Here is a 21,404-nt window from a genome sequence, read left to right on the forward strand (position 1 = left end):
GCCTGTTTTACTTTGGGCTAAATTAAACAAAGCATATAAATGCAAAAGCTACTTTCACACTGACAGCATTTCTACTTGGATTGTTTTATTTATTTATTTATTTATTTTAAAGAAACTGCAACTTGTTATTTCACTTTGATGATGCATTGATCAGATGTGACAGTAAGGATATTTGCTATATTGTAATACATTTTTATTTCAAATAAATATAACTGCTAACACAGAAATATTAAGCAACACATTCATTTTCAACACTGATAGTATAATAAATATTTCTTAAGCGCCAGATCAGCATATTAGAATGATTTCTGAAGGATCATGTGACACTGAAGACTGGAGTAATGATGCTGAAAATTCAGCTTTATAAATTTCATTTTAAAATATTTAAAAATAGAAAACTGTTATTTTAAATTGTATTAATATTTCACAATTTTTAAGATTTCAAAAAATACAGCCTTGTCGAGCATTACAGACTTTCCAAAAATATGAAAAAGGGGAAAATAAAAATCTTAAATTTAAAATGTCTTTACTGCCATTTTTTTCCTCACTGTAGACATTTCTTTCTATATCATGGATAATTAGATCAATTTTAATTTTCAAAATTAAATCAATTTTTTGTTAGATAGAAACAGTTTTCTCTCAGAAATCGCCAGTAAATCTTGTAGAATGTATTCCAACAATCTTGTTTTAATTATAACTTCAAATAAATCTTTTTATGGGGCCTTTTGTGTCAAGTAGGTTTACATTGTGCATTTTGTCCACCATAAACACTGTAAAAATAAATAAATAAAATTAATGTAAAGTGACTAACCTTAAAATTCAAACCTAGAGTTCATTGAAACTAAAAATGTAAGGTAATTCAAAGACATTTCCCAAATTCCTTTTAATGTTTTGTTTTTGTTTTTTTTAATTTTTGGTTAAATAAAATACGCACACACACACACACACATATATATATATATATATATATAATTTTTTTTTCCAGAAATACTGTGTTTTTACTTTTTTGTGGTAAATAAATTCTGGTAAGTATTTCCTTCTGGTACATATTCCTTAATATATAATGTTTTAATAATCATTGTATTATTTGTAGTACTTTTATTATGTTTAAAAAAATTATTACGTAATAATTTTTTTTTCTGTCACAGTTTCTTCAAGTTAAACCGAACTTTTATTTTGACAAGTTGCTGTGAAGACTTTTACGTTTCTGTTTGTATATGATATGAAGATGGTGTTTCTCAAAAGAAATGGTAAAATGGTCATGGAGTGACTGATTATGTTTGTGTTCATGCACTCATATTGATGCGGCAAATGTTTCAGTATGTGTGTATTAAAGGAAACCACGTCTGCACCATTCATTCATACAGAGACGCAGAACATGCAGGATTCATATTTAAATGTATATTGTGACTTCACAAACACTAGATTCAAGTGTGCTGACCTGCTTTTAATTTATTTATCCAAAATTTGTCAAATTCCATGACATTCCGTGTTATACAGTAAATTTCCGTTTTATTACTGGATTCATATGGCTCTAACAGGAACTCAAATTGTGTTATCTGAACAACATTAATTATCTAAGTTGATCTGACAAAAAAAAAGTTGTGATAAATCATGAAAATAATGTTTTACAGTGTAGGTGTAGTGTATGAATACTATAATCAGCTGATATCAGTGCTAATATAAATCCACACTGGAGCGTGTACAGTGTGAAACAGGCTTTAGACTCGCATGTAGATGTTGGAGAGGCAGCAGTTGGAAATCCTGTGTTATGCGTCTAGATTGTGCGACTACGCAAAACCAGATGTGAGCAGGCTGCTCCGTTATTACAGCACATCTTGTATTGCAGCCAAAGGGAAGCCGGCGCAAAGCAGCCGTTGACTGCAGCTCTGGGTGTACTTTACTGACTGCGTTCATATGAGAGATCGCTCTCTCGCACTCAGGTTTCCCCTTCCAACCTTAGGGAAATATCACTGGTTTCATTATTCATTTAGCGCAGTCCTCCTCGCTCTGTACATATCTTGAATACATCATTTTTACAGTGTTTTCCCTGAAGATACAAAAGATCTTGTGTGAAGAGAGATGAGTTGCTTTCTGTCATGCTCATAAAGGCCGCTCTCAGAGTACATTGTTTGATGAAACAGTTCCCTACAAGGTTTTGCCGTAACAGCCGTGTTGAATTTTGTCAATTGGCAAGCGTTTCTAGTTTGGAACAATTAGAAATGCTGTAGAATTGGTTGACTGAGATGGGTTTTTCAGAAACCATTAGTAACATTTAGAAAACAAGGCTGATGAAGGCAGATGTGTTATATAATATAATATAATGCCAGATTAGATGTTTTTCCTAGTTTCCTGTTTGTGGCTACAGAGGTTATTGTCTGTCCAGTTTTTTTTTTTTTTTTTTTTCTTTATTTGCTTTAATTTTTGGTGGTTTGCGTCAAATGCTTTGTACTATATCCTGGCCATATATTAAAAAATGAAATAATATTGTAAAAAATATATATATATATATATATATATATATATTAGGGGTGGAGCCGAACCCGAATACGGTATTCGGAACGGCACAAATAGGGTGTTTTTTACAAATACTTATTTCGAACAAATACTTAAAAAATATTTGTATTCGGGAACAAGAAAAACTTTATATCAAAAAGCTGCGTTTCCTCATGAGTCACTGACACTGTGCTCCGCTGAAACTCGGAACCGGCCGTTTTTTTCTCTCTTAACCAACCTCTGTTCCAGATTTGCACAAACTACATTGCAATTAGGGGTGTGTGATATGACGATTTTTGATTGTGGAAAATTAAAATGTCTCCACAATCTGCTTTTGAAGAAATGTACTATATTTTGTGCTACAGCGCACATTCTGTCAGACGCAATTCTGGCGCCTCCGTCTCAATATACTGTACAACGCGGCACATTCACATCAAATGATAACTCCACTCACGCAGGTGCGTAATTTCCACTGGAGACACACTTTTCAAAATCCCGTTTGTGTCCCACCACTTTTAAATTGCTTTGTTAAACTGATGTCTTTTATTGTAGAATGCACGCTCAGCACCGCAGAGAGTTTCGCGCCATCGTTAAAACGAAACCGAAAGTAAAACGCGCGCGCGCATTCAAAAGCAATTTTAAATACCCCACGTTTAGAGAGCGACTCCCCAGTTAACCTTAGCTTCCCGTCACTCATTAACTTAGCTAAAACACCTCACATGGATTTGGACAACCAAATAGAAAAGAGTGCGGCTGCTGCTGAGCCATCTCTTGGTCCTCCACCAGCCAAAAAAAGTGTGTAGAAGTGTAACGCAAAAAAACCTGTATTTTTACGCCTATTTTGAATTTTACTCGAATACAAATACAAATACAAATACTTTTCCCCCCTCAACAAATACAAATACAGATACAAATACCAGCTGCTTTACACACCCCTAATATATATATATATATATATATATATATATATATATATATATATATATATATATATATATATATATATATATATATATATATATATATATATATACAGTAGTCAACATTTGAAGTGGATCAAAAAAGTTAATCAAAGTTGTCCTAAGACAAGAACGGGTATTGTTTTGGTTTTAGGACAACTTTGTTGAAAGGTTATGATCCACTTCAAATGTTGACTACTGTATATATATATATATATATATATACATACATACATACATACATACATATAACTGAATATAAAGTAATTGTTGAGTAATGTTCAAGTATCGGACCATTCATTTTTATTTTATTTTAACTTCATTTTATATGTTTTATTATTATTATTATTATTATTATTATTATTATTTTTTTTTTTTTTTTTTTTTTTTTTTTTTTTTTTTTTTATTGTATAATTTTTTCTAGAAAGTAATTTAATGTTCTCAAATAATATATAGACATATTACATTTTATATTATTATTATTATTATTATTATTATTATTATTATATTAAATATATAATAAGATATATTATATTATTACATTATTTTATTAAATTATATTATATGTATTTAATTATTTAATATATATTTATTATATTAAGTTAGTCAGTTACAAGAATTGACATACTTATCTGTCCTGCTTCACTTCATCTGTTTTCCCTTAGCCGTATACTCAGCTTGACTAAACTTGAAGTTACAAGTGCGGAAGTGGAAGCCATGATTTATCTCTTAAATGACACATTGTGTGGTTTTTGCTTGCACCGGATTCAAGCTGTTCGAGCTGATGGTCACTAATGTTCTGATAATGACTGTGCCACAAGTTCCTGTGGGTTTGACAGTTCCCTTCACTTTGGCTCTAAATATCTTTTTCTCTGGTTATGGTTTGCACTCATCTGTCTTGCTCTTGCATATATATGCTGTTGGAGCTAAAGGCTGAGCCTTGTGGGCTAGAGCTGTCCCGCTCTGCTGACTTAAGATAGATATGCTGAAGTGTTCAGAGAAATTGCTTTCAGGTGCCGCGTTCAGAAGTGTCTCCTGCATGATCTACTGTATCAGACCCTGAGTGATGGCAAGTGATGGCTTCTGCTGTATCAGAGGTGACCGCTGTTTAGCACAGTACAGTGTTCAGTCACTCTTTTGTCAGTGCTGTAGGATTCTTAGTCTTGTTTTAATTAATTAAGAGGTTTTAATTATTAACAAGTGACTATTCTGTCTCTCTACATGTTGTTAGACCGGAAAGACTTCAGACCTTGGTGAAAATCAATATTTCATGCCATGCAGCACAAGTTTGCAGAGAAGACTGTATTTATTCACTCATTTTTTGAAAAATTTCCTCTTAGTTTTATGCTTCTACTGTAAATTTGGATAGATAGATAGATAGGTTGATTGTTCTGATTGTTTTGATTGTTTTGATTTGATTTTATTCAATTTATGTTATTTGGTTATTTTTTTATTTTACTTTGTTTAATGTTTTATTTAATACATTTTTATTTTATTTTAATTTTTTTTTTTCATTTTTAATTAGATTTTTGTTATTTTATTGTTTCTTTTTGTTATTATATTGTTTTAATGAATTACCTGTTTTATGTTTATTTTATTTTATTTTGTGTTTTATTTTTTATTATTTATTAATAGTGAATTAATTGATTTAATTTATTAACTATTTTGTTTCGTGTATTGTGTATATTGTGTGTATGTATGTTTATTTATTTATTTTAATTGTAATTGTAATTGTAATTTCTATTTTTATATTTTTTATATTTAATTTATTTGATTTTGATTTACTTAATTCTATTTTAATTTAATTTAATTTTATTATTTTTATTTTAATTAATTGTATTGTTTTATTTTGTTTTTTTTATTTTTAGATTTAATTTTTTTTATTAGATTTTTTTATTTATTGTATTTTTAATGTTAATATTAATTTATTTATAAATGTTTTTCATATTTATTTTAATTATTTATAGTTTTTTTTTTAGTAACTATTTTATTTTATTTAATTTTATTTACCACTTGCTGGCATGAAGCTACCATTCACAGGAAAAAAAACCTAAAGTTTATTATTTTAATGTTGACCGTATGAGCAATAATAATAGTTATTATCTATTTGGATGCTTAATAACAATTCACGGCATGCTTAAAAATGCATTAAAAGCTCCTTTAATTTGGTAAAAGGAGTTCATCTGGGGTTTGGCTTGTGGGAATTTCATTTGGTAATGCTGACCTTGTTTTGTCTGACTGGTTTACCTTGGATTGATCTGATAATAGGTTTTCTCTCACAGCAATTAATCTTTTAGACCTAAATTTGGTTTCCAGAAGTATCTGAAAAAAATCACTCTGTTTAATGAAATATCAAAACATCACTTTGGTTTTATATAATAAAGGTTACTGGAACAGTGCATTTGTCTCGAAGCAACACTGCTGTCCACTGTTTGTGCAAAGCTACCCTGAAGTCAATGATAAACTTCATTTGTGTGACCTGATTTGATGTTGAAACTAAATCAAAATTTGCCTTCAGCACCTTAGTTTAGCCATATTTTCATGTCTCCATACTATACTTTGTGTGCTTCCTCTGCGTGCTTTGGTGGTGTAAATGTCAACCTTTGTCAAAGCTCTCTGGAGCTTTAGGGCTTTGCTTTCATAGCTTTTTCTTGAACCTTTCTGTCGGTTCGTCTCCATACCGGGATCAGCCTGATCTCTGGGTGAGCGTTGCAGGTTTTGGAGGGCTTTGAAAGGGTCAGGTGGCGTTCTGCAGTCGTGTGCTTCATTCCCTATAGTCCTAACAGTAATCTAGGTAAAAGCTCATGAGGTTCTCAAGTCACCATCCGCTGACAAGGCCATTTGTCTCATTTAGTGGACGTCTAGCACTCGACCAACAGTCGCTTTGTGTCTCACACATGCTCATACACACTTGCACTTGCACCTTGAAGTGGCACAGGACGGGACTTTTTTGAGCAACCTTCAAGTTTTATAGAGTCTGCTTGACCTTCTTCTACTTCTCTCTCCAGCGTTACTTTTCACACTAAATAAAGTAGTAATAATAATAATAATAATAATAATAATAATAATAATAATAATAATAATAATAATTAATAATTATTATTATTATTATTATTATTATTATTATTATTATTATTATAAGATATATAAGATGTATAATTAATATGTATATATTATTATGATTATTATTATTATTATTATTATTATATTTTATTAGTATCATTGTTAATTGATATTTAATGATAAATTATGATAATATTAATAGCATTAATAATAATAATAATAATAATAATAATAATTATACATTTTTTAGTAGCAGTTTTCAATAACAATAGTTGTTAATATTTAATAATTTATTGGTGGTGATGATGATTTGTTGTTGTTGTTCTTATAAAGAATTTTATTGGTTGGTTTGTTGTTGCTGTTATATTTTATTAGTATCATTATTAATAACAATGTTAAATAATTGATATAATGATAAATTATAATATTAATAGCAATAACAACAGTAATAATGTTATTGGTAACAGTGTTAATAAAAATTATGAACAATTAATAATTAGTAATAATAATAATAGCAATAATAATTCATTTTTATTAGTAGCAGTATTAATAACAGTTGGTCATATTTAATAATCTATTGATGATAATGATTGTTGTTGTTATTATTATTATTGTTTTTATTATTATTATTATTATTATTATTATTATTATTATTATTATTATTTTAAAAATGTATCTATTATATAATATATCTATTAATATTATATCTGTTATTATCTATATAATTATGGTAATAAATATATTTTATTAGTATCTTTAATAATATTTAATAATTGATGTTTATTGATACAATAATAATAATAATAATAATAATAATATTTTATTAGTAGCAATATTAATAACAGATGATTATATTTAATAATTTATTGATAATGATGGTTGTTGTTTTTGTTGTTGTCATAAATTGATCTTTTGTTAAATATAAATTATGATAATAAATAATAGCACAACATTTAAATAATAAAACTAAACTATTTTATTATTACTATTATTATTATTATTTTAATACTATTATAATAGATATGTAATCATAAATGATCGTATTTAACAATAATATCAATAATAATATCAATAATAATAATAATAATAATATCAATATTAACAATAATAATGTTATTAGTAGCAGTGTTAATAATAATAATAATAATAATAAAATATTTTTATTAGTAGCAGTATTCATAAATGTTGTTAATATTTAATAACTTATGATGATGATGATGATGATGGTGGTGGTGGTGGTTGTTAATATGATGATTATTATTAGTAGTAGTAGTAGTAGTAGTAGTAGTATAAAAATGTATCTATTAATAAATATAAATTATGATCATAAATAATAGCACAACATTTAAATAATAAAAAACAACTTTATTTTATTTTATTTTATTTTATTTTATTTTATTTTATTTTATTTTATTTTATTTTATTTTATTTTATTTTATTTTATTTTATTTTATTTCATTTCATTTCATTTCATTTTATTTTATTAAAGCATCACAGTAAAGAATTCCGCATGGGCAAGCACAACTTAATTAGCTTAATTTTGTAATTTGTCATATTAACCTAATCAGTGTTAACTCTCTGCTCCACTGCTAAATTTGTCAACCACATAAATAACTATTACATGCCGTGGTCATCAGTTCTCATTTTTATTATAGGCTGACTGTTTTTGATGTATTGAACATTGTCATCACTTTATTTGAAAATGTCTCGCAGAGCTGCTCTGTTTGTCTTTTGTTTACTCTGAGGCAGAGGGCTTTTATTACAGACATTGATCAAAGTGATGGCATGCTTTGACTGATCAGCTCTCCTATAATCCAGATTGTGCTCACACTGATGGCATTATAATCTGGACTGACAGTCCACAGCCTCAGATGTTCTTTTAAACCTGCTTAAATGCAGCATTGAAAGCGAAAGTGGCGGGCCTGCTGGCGGCATCCAACCAGACAACCTGCTAAGTGAATTCATATGGAGGAGATAACAGCTCACCTTGTGTTTGAAGAGCAAGGGCGAGCACGCAGACTTCATCTAGGCCGTCGAGGCGCTGGGGAAAACGCTACGGAGCGATGCGTGCTTCGAAGTGTTGACCTCATCCTTGATATGCATGCAGAATGACAGACTTGGAGGAAAAGACGTCCTCGTTTTGGGCGGTACGGCGGGAATTATGATCAGTGGTGTGTTTAGATGATGCTGGCTCTTCAGCGTTACAGTTAGGATGATCTATCATGTCTCTGATTACCCATGATTTAATCCCAGTTGTATGATTATTATTGTTTTACTGCTGCACACCGGTGCAGTGCTTTCATTCCCTTGTACATTTTGACAAGTCATTGGATTGCAGTTTGATTTCTGCCTGTGCCGCCTCCCTCTCTGGTGCTTTGAAAGGCTCTCACGCAGCGATCTGGCTGTGCTCTGGGGACCTTTGCTTTGTGGGCTTTCTGACTCACAGGCTGAATTGCAAGAGGGATGAGTAAATCGGGCTTTGGCAGATCTCTGCATCTCCTTGGCCAAAGTAACCCTTCAAAGATGAACTTTGCACAACAAATATCGTTTATCATCAATATTTGCTTAAAGGGGACATATCGTGGAAAGCTGTCCATTTAAATATTAGACTTAAAGTGCAGTCACAGAAATTTCCATTCAGGAGTCGAAAAGGATGCAAAACTAAATTTTTGAGACTGCAGTCCTGGGCTAACATTACAAGTGGATCTACAGATTAGTGCTGAGTTGTAAATGTGAATCTTATGTTTTTTTTCATCATAAGCACGTGTTTTGATAACCAATGGAGGCTTTTGGTTTATTCTAAATGATTTGTGCAAGATAATGTTATCTATCTTGTTAAAATCTCTCAAAGCTTTTATTGAATTTAGTTTTAGTCTAAACTTTTATAACTTGTATACACACATATATACACGCACATTTTTTTATATTTATTATATTTTGACAATTATTTTGCACATATAGTGTGTATATATACATATACACACATATTATATGTAAATAATTTGTGGTAAAATATACTTATAAAAATACATAAATATGTTTTAAGTTGTTTAAATATTTTGTTATAGCCAGTCATTATAATTTCTATTATATTAATATTATAGTACATTATATAGTGATTTATAATTGAAATGAAGTATATGTCAATATTTTTTGGTAAATGATTTTTGTTTTAAATATGTTGGCAAGATAATGTTGTCTATCTTGTTAACCTTTTATTAAAGATTTTACAGAAATGTTTTATTTGCATTTTGGATTTTTTATAGGCTAAACGTGTAAAAACAACAACAACAACAACAACAAAAAACTAATTGCAAAATTCTTTACTGTTATGCTTTAACAATAAAATAAATAAAATTAAATAAAATTAAAAAGTTGTTTTATTTAAATGTTGTGCTATTATTTATGATCATAATTTATATTTATTAATAGATACATTTTTATAATAATAATAATAATTGACACCAATTTTTTGTTATAGGTAGTCATTATAATTGTGACATACCAAAAAATTCTGAATAAATAAATAATAAAATCAATAAATAAATAATATAATAATTTATATTATATTACATTATATTGTCATTATAATTTACATTATTTATAAATATTTTTTGGTGGATAAGATTTTATTAATTATTTTTTTATTTTTTTATTTTTTCATTTTTGAAATGTAAATATGTAAAATAAATTTACAAGTCTCTTATGCTTAAGGCTGCATTTATTTGATCAAAAAATACAGTATAAACAGTAATATTGTGAAATATTATTGTGATTTAAAATAAAACGTTTTTTATTTGATTATATGTTAAAATGTAATTTATTCCTGTGCTGACAAAGCTGAATTTTCAGCATCATTACTCCAGTCTTCAGTATCACATGATCCTTCAGAAATCAATCTGCTGATTTTCTTCTGGAAAAAAATATTATTGATATTATCAATGCTGAAAAAAGTTTTTTTTTAAGATTCTTTGATTAGACATTATTTGTCTCTACTGTTACATTAAATGTCTTTACTGGTACTTTTGGTCATCCAAAAGTATGGATCCAAATGGAATAAAAGTATGACTTCTTTTAAAAACAAAAAATCTTAGTGCCACCAAACTTTTGAATGGTAATGTTAATAATGCATTTATTTTATTTACATTACTCAATACACAAGTGCTGAACGTGGCCCCTTTAAGTGTCACTTAAACAAAAATCATGTTTCTGTATAAAACGGCTAAAGCCAGATTAGTCTGCTTGGGCTCAGTGCGATATCATCTCAGCCGCCAGCAGATATGCAGCATATTTGCTGGTCGAGGGATTCAGAGCAGCTCCCTGATGGTTTGAAATGTCAGAGGAGTGGAATGAAGGGCCAGGTAGCAGACAGAAGATGACAGGCAGGCAGCAGGTTTACAGCGGGCCGCGTGCCCTCGTCTTATCTGCTGTTATCAGCCGTCTCTCGTATCCTGCCCTCAGCAGAATATCAATGCCTCTCTTTCTGTCAGCCGACTCTGTGTATCATGCAAATATGACTGATAAAATAAATATGGCGAGTTTATGGGAAGGCAGGGGCAGCCAGAGGTTACACGGCTCTGCCGCTGCTGTGTACGGATGAGGTTAGACTAACCTGTCTGTCTGTCTTTCTTTTACTTCAGGTGTTCAGGAGAAAAGCTGTTGAACTAGGAGAGAAGCTGTTGCCGGCTTTTAAGACCCCGACCGGCATCCCTTGGGCTCTTCTCAACCTAAAGAGGTCAGTGACGCACAAACAAACACATTTCCGCATGAACTCCCGAGGCTTTCTTCAGCCAAGCGGGTCAGATCTCTCCACTGCATGTCTTATTAACTCGCAAGCGCTGTATCTGAATCCCCAAACCCAGCAGCGGCTCTCCGTCACCTGTGCACCCGGTTCTCTGAGATATGATAATAAACAAACAGTTTGGTTGGATTATTTTGTTGCAGAAGCCATTTTCTGCAGCTCGATTCTCTGACTGTTTAAATGCTGCTTGCTTTGTTGTTTGTAATATCAGTTGAAGTGATAGTTCACCCAAAAATTAAAATTAGCTGTAATTCACATTTTGGGGGGTGATAACTTTTGGAATTTGAAGATCAGGGTAGATTTAACTTATTTTGTCTTCTGGGAAACATGTAAGTATCTTCTGTAGCTACTGAAGGGCAGTACTAAATAAAAAAAAAGTGATATGTAGGCAGAATAATAAAAATGTACACATCTTTATTCTGTTCAAAAGTTTTCACCCTCCGGCTCTTAAAGTATCGTTTTTCCTTCGGAAGCATCAGTGAGTGTTTGAACCTTCTGTAATAGTTGAGTCAATATAAGTCATGAGTCAATGAGTAAAGATTTTCCTCTATTGTTAATACTGCAGTTAATATTTGCAGTAAGTCAAGAAGTGGAGCTTAGTGTGCAGCTACCGCATTAATATATCTGTCATATATTCAATAGATGTGCGACACGGTTGTGTGTTTTGGCTATTTTTTAGCAGCTTTGAGCATAATTCATCTAGTAAGATTTGAGTTTGAGCTGTCTGTTTTATAATGTCAGTTACGTAACATTAACCCTGTAAAGCCTGATGTGAAATAATAGTCTAAAAAAATCTTTTGAAATGGAACCGTTTATTGTATCAGATATCATACTTGGTACATCAGGCTTTACATTTCATATAAAATGATAAAAGATTTAAAAAAAACTTTAACGGGGCACAAAGTAAGTAAAATATATAATTTGTTGAAGTTTTTGATATTTAAATGGCTAAAAGATAAAATTAAGTTTTGATAGATTGTAATACAGTTGACGTCAAAAGTTTACATACCCTTGCAGAATCTGCAAAATGTTATTTTACCCAAAAAAAAAGAGGGATCATACAAAATGCATGCTATTTTTTTTTTTTTTTTTTCAGTATTGACCTGCATAAGATATTTCACATAAAAGGCATTTACATGTAGTCCATAAGAGAAAATAATAGTTGAATTTACAAAAATGACCCAGTTCAAAAGTTTACATACACTTGATTACTGTGTTGTTACCTGAATGATCCACAGCTGTTTTTTTGTTTTTTGTTTTGTTTAGTGACAGTTATTCATGAGTTTCTTGTTTTTTCTGAACATTTAAAACTACCCGCCGCTCTTCAGAAAAGTCCTTCATGTCCCACAAATTCTTTGGTTTTTTTGTGTATTTGAACCCTTTCCAACAGTGACTGTATGATTTTGAGATCCATCTTTTCACACTGAGGACAACTGAGGGACTCTCATGCAACTATTACAAAAGGTTCAAACACTCACTGATGCTCCAGAAGGAAACATAATGCACTAGGATGTGAAAGGATGCACGGGGTGTGAAAACTTTTGGAATTTGAAGATCAGGGTAAATTTAACTTATTTTTTCCTCTGGGAAACATGTAAGTATCTTCTGTAGCTTCTAAAGGGCAGTACTTAGTGAAAAAAAAAAAGATATTTAGGCCAAATAAGAAAAATCTTCATTCTGTTCAAACGTTTTCACGCAACGTTAATGTATCGTTTTTCCTTCGGAAGCGTCAGTGAGTGTTTGAACCTTCTGTAATAGTTGCATATGAGTCAGTGGGTAAAGATTTTCCTCTATTGTTAATACTGCACCACAGTAGATGTATTTGCAATAAGTCAAGACGTGGAGTTCAGTGTGCAGCTGCCACATTAATATATGTGTGTCATATATTCAATAGATGTGCGTCACGGTTGTGTATTTTGGCTATTTCTTGCGGCTTTGAACATAACTCATCCAGTAAGAATTGAGTTTGAGCTGTCTGTTTTATAATGTTAGTTACATAACATTAACCCTGAAAAGCTTGATGTGAAATCATAGTCAGATAAATCTAATTTTATGAAATGGAACAGTTTATTGAATCTTTAGATGAAATCTAGAAAAAAATCTAATATTTAATGTATCAAATATCATACGTGGTACATCAGGCTTTACATTTCATATAAAAGGATAAAGGAGGAAAAAACACCTTTAACAGGGCACAAAGTAGGTAAAATATGCAATTTGTTGAAGTTTTTGATATATAAATAGCTAAAAGGTCCAATTAAATTTTGATTGATTGTAATGTACAGTTGACGTCAAAAGGCCTTGCAGAATTTGCAAAATGTTAATTATTTTATCCAAAATTTAAGAGGGATCATATAAAATGCATGTTATTTTTTTATTTAATAATGACCTGAATAAGATATTTCACATAAGATGTTTACATATAGTCCACAAGAGAAAATAATGGTTGAATTTATAAAAAATGACCCTGTTCAAAAGTTCACATACACTTGATTCTTAATACTGTTGTTACCTGAATGATCCACAGTTGTGTTTTTTTGTTTAGTGACAGTTGTTCATGAGTCCCTTGTTTGTCCTAAACGGTTAAACTGTTCGCTGTTCTTCAGAAAAATCCTTCAGATCCCACACATTCTTTTTTTTTCAGCATTTTTGTGTATTTGAACCCTTTCCAACAATGACTGTATGATTTTGAGATCCATCTTTACCTTCTGAGGACAACTGAGGGACTCATATGCAACTGCTTACAGAAGGTTCAAACACTCACTGATGCTTCAGAAGAAAAAACGATGCTTTAAGAGCCGGGGGTGAAAACTTTTGAACAAAACAAAGATGTGTAAAAAATTTTTTTTAATTTGGCCTAAATATCATATTTTTTTTTCATTTAGTACTACCCTTTAGAAGCTACAGAAGATACTTACATGTTTCCCAGAAGACAAAATAAGTTAAATTTACCCTGATCTTTAAATTTCAAAAGTTTTCACCCCCCAGCTCTTAATGCATAGTTTTTCCTTCTGTAGCATCAGTGAGTATTTGAACCTTCTATAATCAGTTGCATACGAGTCCCTTAGTTGTCCTCAGTGTGAAAAGATGGATCTCAAAAACATAGTCATTGTTGGAGAGGGTTCAAGTACACCAAAATGCTGAAAAGCCAAAGAATTTGTAGGACCTGAAGGATTTTTCTAAAGATCAGCGTTTTTTTGGCACTAATGCTAGACTTATCTTTAATTATAAGTCTTATCTTTTCGATTACAATCATCACTTTCCATTTAAAAAGAGAAAATAATCAAATAAGATTAATTTGTGGAGTATTTGATTCACTGTATTATCCACAGTTGTTACTTAACAGCAAAAAAAGTGCATAATAGACGATGACCATAATTTAAAATTACATAACGTGGTCACGCAGCCCACTCCTGTTTCATAGACTTATAACAGGGTCAGAGATCCCAGATGTCCTGGTCTGTGACGGATGTCTGGCCACCCAAAGCTCTCCAATCGTAAGCTAACAGGAAATCGGTGCAGAGATCCAGAGAAAAACAAGCTGTCAGTGGATTTGATTGGATGAGTTATCCCTCGAATGACATACTACACAACACTTGTCTGTTTGCAGTCGGGCACCGCTGGCGAGGACAATGCCGAATGAGTGGGCGGCACATGGCAGAGAGCAGAAACATACTTCAGTGTTTATCAAAGCTTTTCATATTAGCTTGAGTGTCCGGGCTGTGTTTCCTTGTTTAAACTGCAGTAGGACTGGAGTGAAGTGTTCTGACACATGCTGTAAATGGAGCGGCCGAGCGTTTTATAACAAGGAGCGGCTAATAACACAGCTACAGGACAAATGGTCTTCACTTCCTGTCAGTAAATATAGCTTTTCACCATATCTGCACTTAGCACAAGTGCTCCTATCACCTCTAGTGAAGGCGCTCTCCTCCCATCCATGTGGGTCACCTACATCGTTAATTCTGTCCACATCGCTAATGCTGTTTGCTTCCACGCTATTGTTCGCTTTGGCTCGAGGCACCTGTGGTGCCGCCGCCGTACGCCTGTAATTCGTGTCGCAGACCCTTTTCAGACTGAATGTGCTTATGCAAGTGTATTCATAGTGGGCAGACATATCCTAATGCGTCTTCAGGAAATGTGCACTGTTGAAGGCATTTCAAAGGACAGTGTTTTATTTTGTAAAAGGATTCTCTGGTTTTTATATGCTTTTAATGGCTGTATATCACAGTGGAGGGACACAGGAAATCTTCAGGGAGAGTGAATTGGGTCATGGGAAACTTAATTCAAACATAGTATTGAACTATGAGCTAGGATCAGATGCATTCACATGTCATATTTATACTAAATGTAATAATTAATTTTAGTATTCAATAGCATTTTTTTATACATATACGCATATATAGAGCAAAAACATTCATAAATTCATAAGTTCATAATTTGATTTATATTTTAGTTTAATATAATAGAAATATACACTATGTACGATAGTATATTTTACTATAATAGTTTTTTTTAGAAATGCATTTCTGTTTAAACTAAATTTTTATGCCTATTTAATTAATAATTTCCATACTGGATTATATTAATTCTGTTATCTTTATAAATAAATTGTCATTTATATTTTAATTTTAAATAATATAAATCTAAGCAAGATGGTATGTTTTTATTTAATACAAATATTATTCATGTTTCCATGCTGAATTTATATTACTAATATATTTATAAATTGTCATTTATAATTTTTTTTAAATCATTCTATTTAGAAGTATATGTAAGGAAGGTATATTTTTATATAATAAACTTTTATGTAAATGTTTCAATTAGCATAATACATATACATATGCATGTATTTATAAATTAATAAATATTTTAGTTAATAATATATTTTAGTTTTATATTATAGAAATATAAACTAAGATAGTATATTTTTATGTAATGCAATTTTTAGAAGTCAAGTTTTGTGCTTGTTTTATACTTACAATTTCCATCTTTCCGTCTTTATAAATTGATATATTGTCATTTAAATTTTAAATAAAATAAATCTTAATAAAATAAATGTTTTTATGTAATACAAATGTTTCCATACTTCATTTATATTACTATTATATTTATAAATTGTCATTTATATAGTTTTTAAACAGTTTTATATAACAGAACTATATGCAAGATATATAAGATTTATATTTTAGTTTTATATAATAGAAATATACATTAACATAGTGTATATTTTATATATTAAAATTTTTTTAGAAATGTTTTTTTGCCCATTTAATTCGTTTTACTTACAATTTCATACTGCGTTTATTAATATTGTATTATCTTTATAAATTAATTAGTATTTTTTTGTAATTTGTAATTTATATTTTAATTTTAAATAATATAAATATAAGATGTTTTTTTAAATATATAATGCAATATTAAACATTAGTGTTTCCATACTGCATTTATATTACTATTATATTTCATTTCGTTTATATATTTTTAAAGAATTTAATATAGTAGAAGTGTATGCAAGGAGGTGTATTTTATATATAATAATTTATTTTGTAAATGTTTTCATTTAATTATCATAATACATTTACATAAGAAAAGTATATAGATATTTAGATATTATTTATTTACATACATTAATTCTATTTTTGTGTAAGAGCATGTATTTATTTTATTTAAATAAATGTGATTCCTTTTATGCCTATGTTTATAATGAATACATTTATATTTTAGTTTTATATAGTAGAAATATATACTGAGAGGTTATTTTTTATAAAACATTTTTTATAAATGCATTTCAATTTAAATATCAGTTTTTATGCGTATTTTATACATTTTATTTACAAATTCCATACTGCATTTATTAATAAATTGTCATTTAAATTTAAATTTTAAATATAATCTAAGATGGTATAATTTTATATAATGCATTTATATTACTATTATATTTATAAATCGTCATTTATGTATTTTTATTTTTTTTAATAATTTGATATAGTAGAAGTACATGCTAATACAAATGTCATTTTTATAAATGTTTCCATTTATTTATCACCACAAGTTTTATGCGTATTTTATAGATTTATATGCATATTTTATACATTTGTTATCTACCCTATAATTTTCATACTGCGTTTCTAGGCAATATCCCCCATATTTGGAATGGAAATGGTTAAGACATGCTAGCATAGTGACTAATGATAACCAATTCAACATAATTGCAAAACCTCAGCCATAAAGAGGTGAAACATTGGGTAGCTGGGGCTTTTAAACACTTGGTGACGAGCTGTTGTTTGTTCTGAGGGGTCCTCGGCGGTGCCATCATCCTTGATTTAGCCTTGTGTTCTTGCCTGTTGAAAGCTCCGGAGAGGAGATCATAATCATATTCAGTGTCTGATGAGAGCATGAATCACAGCCGTCTTGAGTTTCTGTGCTATGAATTCATACTCTCTTCTGAATCGGTTTAATTGAGCAGATCTGGAGATCTCATCAAAGATGCCGAAACGGCGCAGCGGTTATGAAACCCACATATTAGGAAAAGGTGATAAACAACTCGTAAATCTAAATTAAAACAGTATGTTTAGACAGACGTCACATAACTTTGCACTCGCCAGTGTGAGTATTGACCCACTTGCAGTAGCAACAAGCCTCAAGCCAACAGAAATTTAAATTTGTATGTGGTAGATGTGGGCTTTATTATTATGCTGTCTGTCTGCTGCGAGTCCCCAGTGTTCGGGCAGAAAATTAAAGGCGAGAAAAGACAGAAGAGGCCTAATTTCACAGACAACCTTGACCCAGATTTGGCTGGAGCAAGACTGAGGGTCTCTGTGGATGACTTTCCCTTCACACCGTCGACTTCTGCTTCTCTTTTCACACGCTTGCCTAAAAGCAGTCGCACTGCATGAGCATAACGTTCGCACAGTGTGAACAGTCGTAATGTGTAGTCTCTAATTGTGACATAAAATCCAAATTTTTAACATTTGATGCTGCTTAGAAATGCACAAAGCATTTGTTCAATTAACTGCAAGAAGACGCGACTCCCGGCGTGTTTGAAATTAAACCAGCAGTAAATGTGTCATTATTTGCTGCTTGGTTTTTGATGCAGCTGTTTCCTTTTGTTCCATTTTCCACTTTGAAAGATTGTTACAATTGGTTCAATTGATTTTTTTTTTTTTTAAACTCGGAAAAGACAAAATTGTGAATTTGGGTTCGAAAAAGGAAGAAAAAAAACAAGAAATTGTAGATGAATGACCCGTTCTTTTCATAGACATATTGAACATTTTCATGTGCACCATTTTCAGTGTCTCTTTTTAGTTGATGGTCAAACTGAATGTATTTGGAAAAAGACAGAAATTTCTAAGAGCTGGATTCACAAAATGCTGTTAATGGTAACAGTTTCCCTATAAGTACTATTTGCTTCTTATTTTCTAACTTAAGAAAAAAAAGAACATTGTTTTCTTTAAAAGAATGTTCTTGGAAAAAGAATGCTATTTTAAATTCATCATGTGTTTATTTATTTATTTATTTTTATTTAAATTATGTTTTAAAGATTTTTTGCAGATCTATATGTTCTTGGAAAAAGAATGTTCTTATATAAATTTTATTTTTTTGTAATTTCTCATTATTTGTAGTTTTTTTTATTATTATTATTATTATTATTATTATTATTATTATTATTATTATTATTTTTAAAGATTTTTACAGATTTTTTTCAAACCTTTTTAAATTATTTGATTTATTTGATTTCATTATTTAATTATCAAGAAGTAGTAGATTAATGACCAGTTCTTTTCATAGACATATTGAACATTTTCATGTACACCACTTTCAGTGTCTCGTTTTAGTTAATGGTCAAACTGAATGTATTTTGAAGAAGACTGACACTTCTAGGAGCTGGATTCACAAAATGCTGTTAATGGTAACAATTTCCCTACAAGTACTACTTTCTTATTTTCTAACTTAAGAAAAAAGGAACCTTGTTTTCTTGAAAAGAAAGAATGTTCTATTATATTTATCATTTACTTGTTTATTTCTCATTATTTGTTTGTTTTTTTTTTTTATCATTTTTAAAAGTTTTTTACAGATTTTTTTTTTTTTTTTTTTTTTTTTTTTTTTTAAACATTTTCTAAATATTTTTTCCTAATAAATGTAATTATTATTATTTTTTCGTTAAAAAGATTTTGGTGAATAAAAGACAAAAATGTGAACCAATTCATCTGAAGGTGTTTGAAAGTGAAATTTAAAACATTGTTTGGTCGAAAAAGGAAGAAAAAAGCAAGAAATAGTGGATTAATGACCAGTTCTTTTCATAGACATATTGAACATTTTCATGTGCGCCACTTTCAGTGTCTCTTTTTATTTGATGGTCAAACTGAATGTATTTTGAAAGAGACTGACATTTCTAGGAGCTGGATTCACAAAATGCTGTTAATGGTAACAATTTCCCTATAAGTACTTTCTTCTTATTTTCTAACGTAAGGAAAAAAAGAACATTGTTTTCTTGAAAGAAAGTTCTTGGGAAAAGAATGTTCTATTATATTTATCATTTATTTATTTATTTCTCATTATTTTTTGTTTTTTATTTCAATTATTTTTAAAGATTTTTAAAGATTTTTTTTAAACATTTTAAAATAATTTTTCCTAATGTAATTATTATTGTTTTTTTGTTTTTTTTTTTTTCTTTAAAAATATTTTCATGGATGAAAGACACAATTGTGAACCAATTCATCTCAAGGTATTTGAAAATGGAATTTAAAACATTGTTTTGGTCGAAAAAGGAGTAAAAAGGCAAGAAATAGTAGATAAATGACCAGTTCTTTTCATAGAAATTTTCATGTGCACCACTTTTAATGTGTTTTTTTTTTGTTGTTGTTGATTTTAAGTAACTTAAAGGTCACTGGCATTTCATGAATTAAATCAGCTGTAAAACCTCCATTGTTTGGATGCCGGAGCAGGGATGCAAGTTAGACAAGAATATCTCAGATTGAGCGATTGAGGTGTTGCGTTGCTGGATGTAATAATGAATGTAGTGGTCATCATTTACTCCCGACATCTGAGCCGCTGAAGATGCAGTGAATTACGTTTGTTTGTGAAGGAAATGTGCCTCCCGATCTACATAAATGCGTCTATGTTCGCGCAAATCATTCGTGATCCAGCTTCACCTACAGCAGAAGTGAGTATAAGGGCTTTTTTATGAATCTTAGCAATCACCTTTCCTAATAACGTGCTAGTTAGCAAGTTTTGTGGCTAAATGCGGCTAAAGTAAACAGGCTCGTCACTCCACAGAGAGAAGAGAGGGGAGGGGCGAGCAGAGCTCATTTGCATTTAAAGGAACAATCCCTCAGAATGGGTTGATTTTTGCAGAGCTCATTTTGACAAGGTGAAAAGTGTATGGTTTTTCACTACCATTGAGAATTTTTAACCAAAGTATATTATAGACTTTTCATTAAGACCCTAAAGAATCATATCAACTTGTGGAAAATGGGCACCCCTTTAAAACAAAGAACAGAGCCTCTACTTTTAAACAAGAAAATCCATTTTATTCAAGCTTCAAGCATTCTTTTTTTTTTTTTTTTTTTTTAACACAATGTAGGTTAGTTTCTTTAAAAAAAAAAAAAAAAAAAGCAACATTTTGAGCAAAAAGCTGAGAAAGTCACATTTTTATCAAATACTGCATCTGGATCATATTCAGTACGATGATCAAAGCAAAGATGCAGTAGATCCTTTCCATCAGCATCTCCAAAGCTTGCACAGTCATTTACCCCTTCCTAGATCAACATTTCACCTGGTAACATTAGGCAGTTTTTGAGGATTGCATTATTTTTCATATGCATCTGCTTACACACGAAATCGCTGATTTCTGAATCTTCCTCGCCTGTGTTTTTGATTCAGAGATTCTGGACTTATTCAGGAGATGCGTGATTTTTCTTTTTTCTTTTTTTTTATTAATCATTTATCCTAATAAATTTCATTCATTTCTTAAGAAGATTTACATGAATCCCTCACCTAAACTCTAAGAATCGGACAATTTGATGGTGTATGTTGCATTACATCATCCCTACGTCTTCCTGCCAAGGACATGGAGCTCTTTAAAC

The 21,404-nt window shown here is 30.3% G+C and overlaps 1 protein-coding gene across 1 annotated transcript in view; it reads left to right on the forward strand.

Moving 5' to 3' along the window:
• man1a1 (mannosidase, alpha, class 1A, member 1) overlaps positions 1–21,404 on the forward strand; it is a 150,116-nt gene that overhangs the window by 83,377 nt on the left and 45,335 nt on the right. Inside the window, exon 5 of the mRNA XM_051138664.1 lies at positions 11,159–11,253. Within this exon, the coding sequence (XP_050994621.1) occupies positions 11,159–11,253 (95 nt within the window). The remainder of the gene's footprint in view (positions 1–11,158; positions 11,254–21,404) is intronic.

Source organism: Labeo rohita, chromosome 20, assembly GCF_022985175.1.
Source record: "Labeo rohita strain BAU-BD-2019 chromosome 20, IGBB_LRoh.1.0, whole genome shotgun sequence".
NCBI lineage: Eukaryota > Metazoa > Chordata > Actinopteri > Cypriniformes > Cyprinidae > Labeo > Labeo rohita.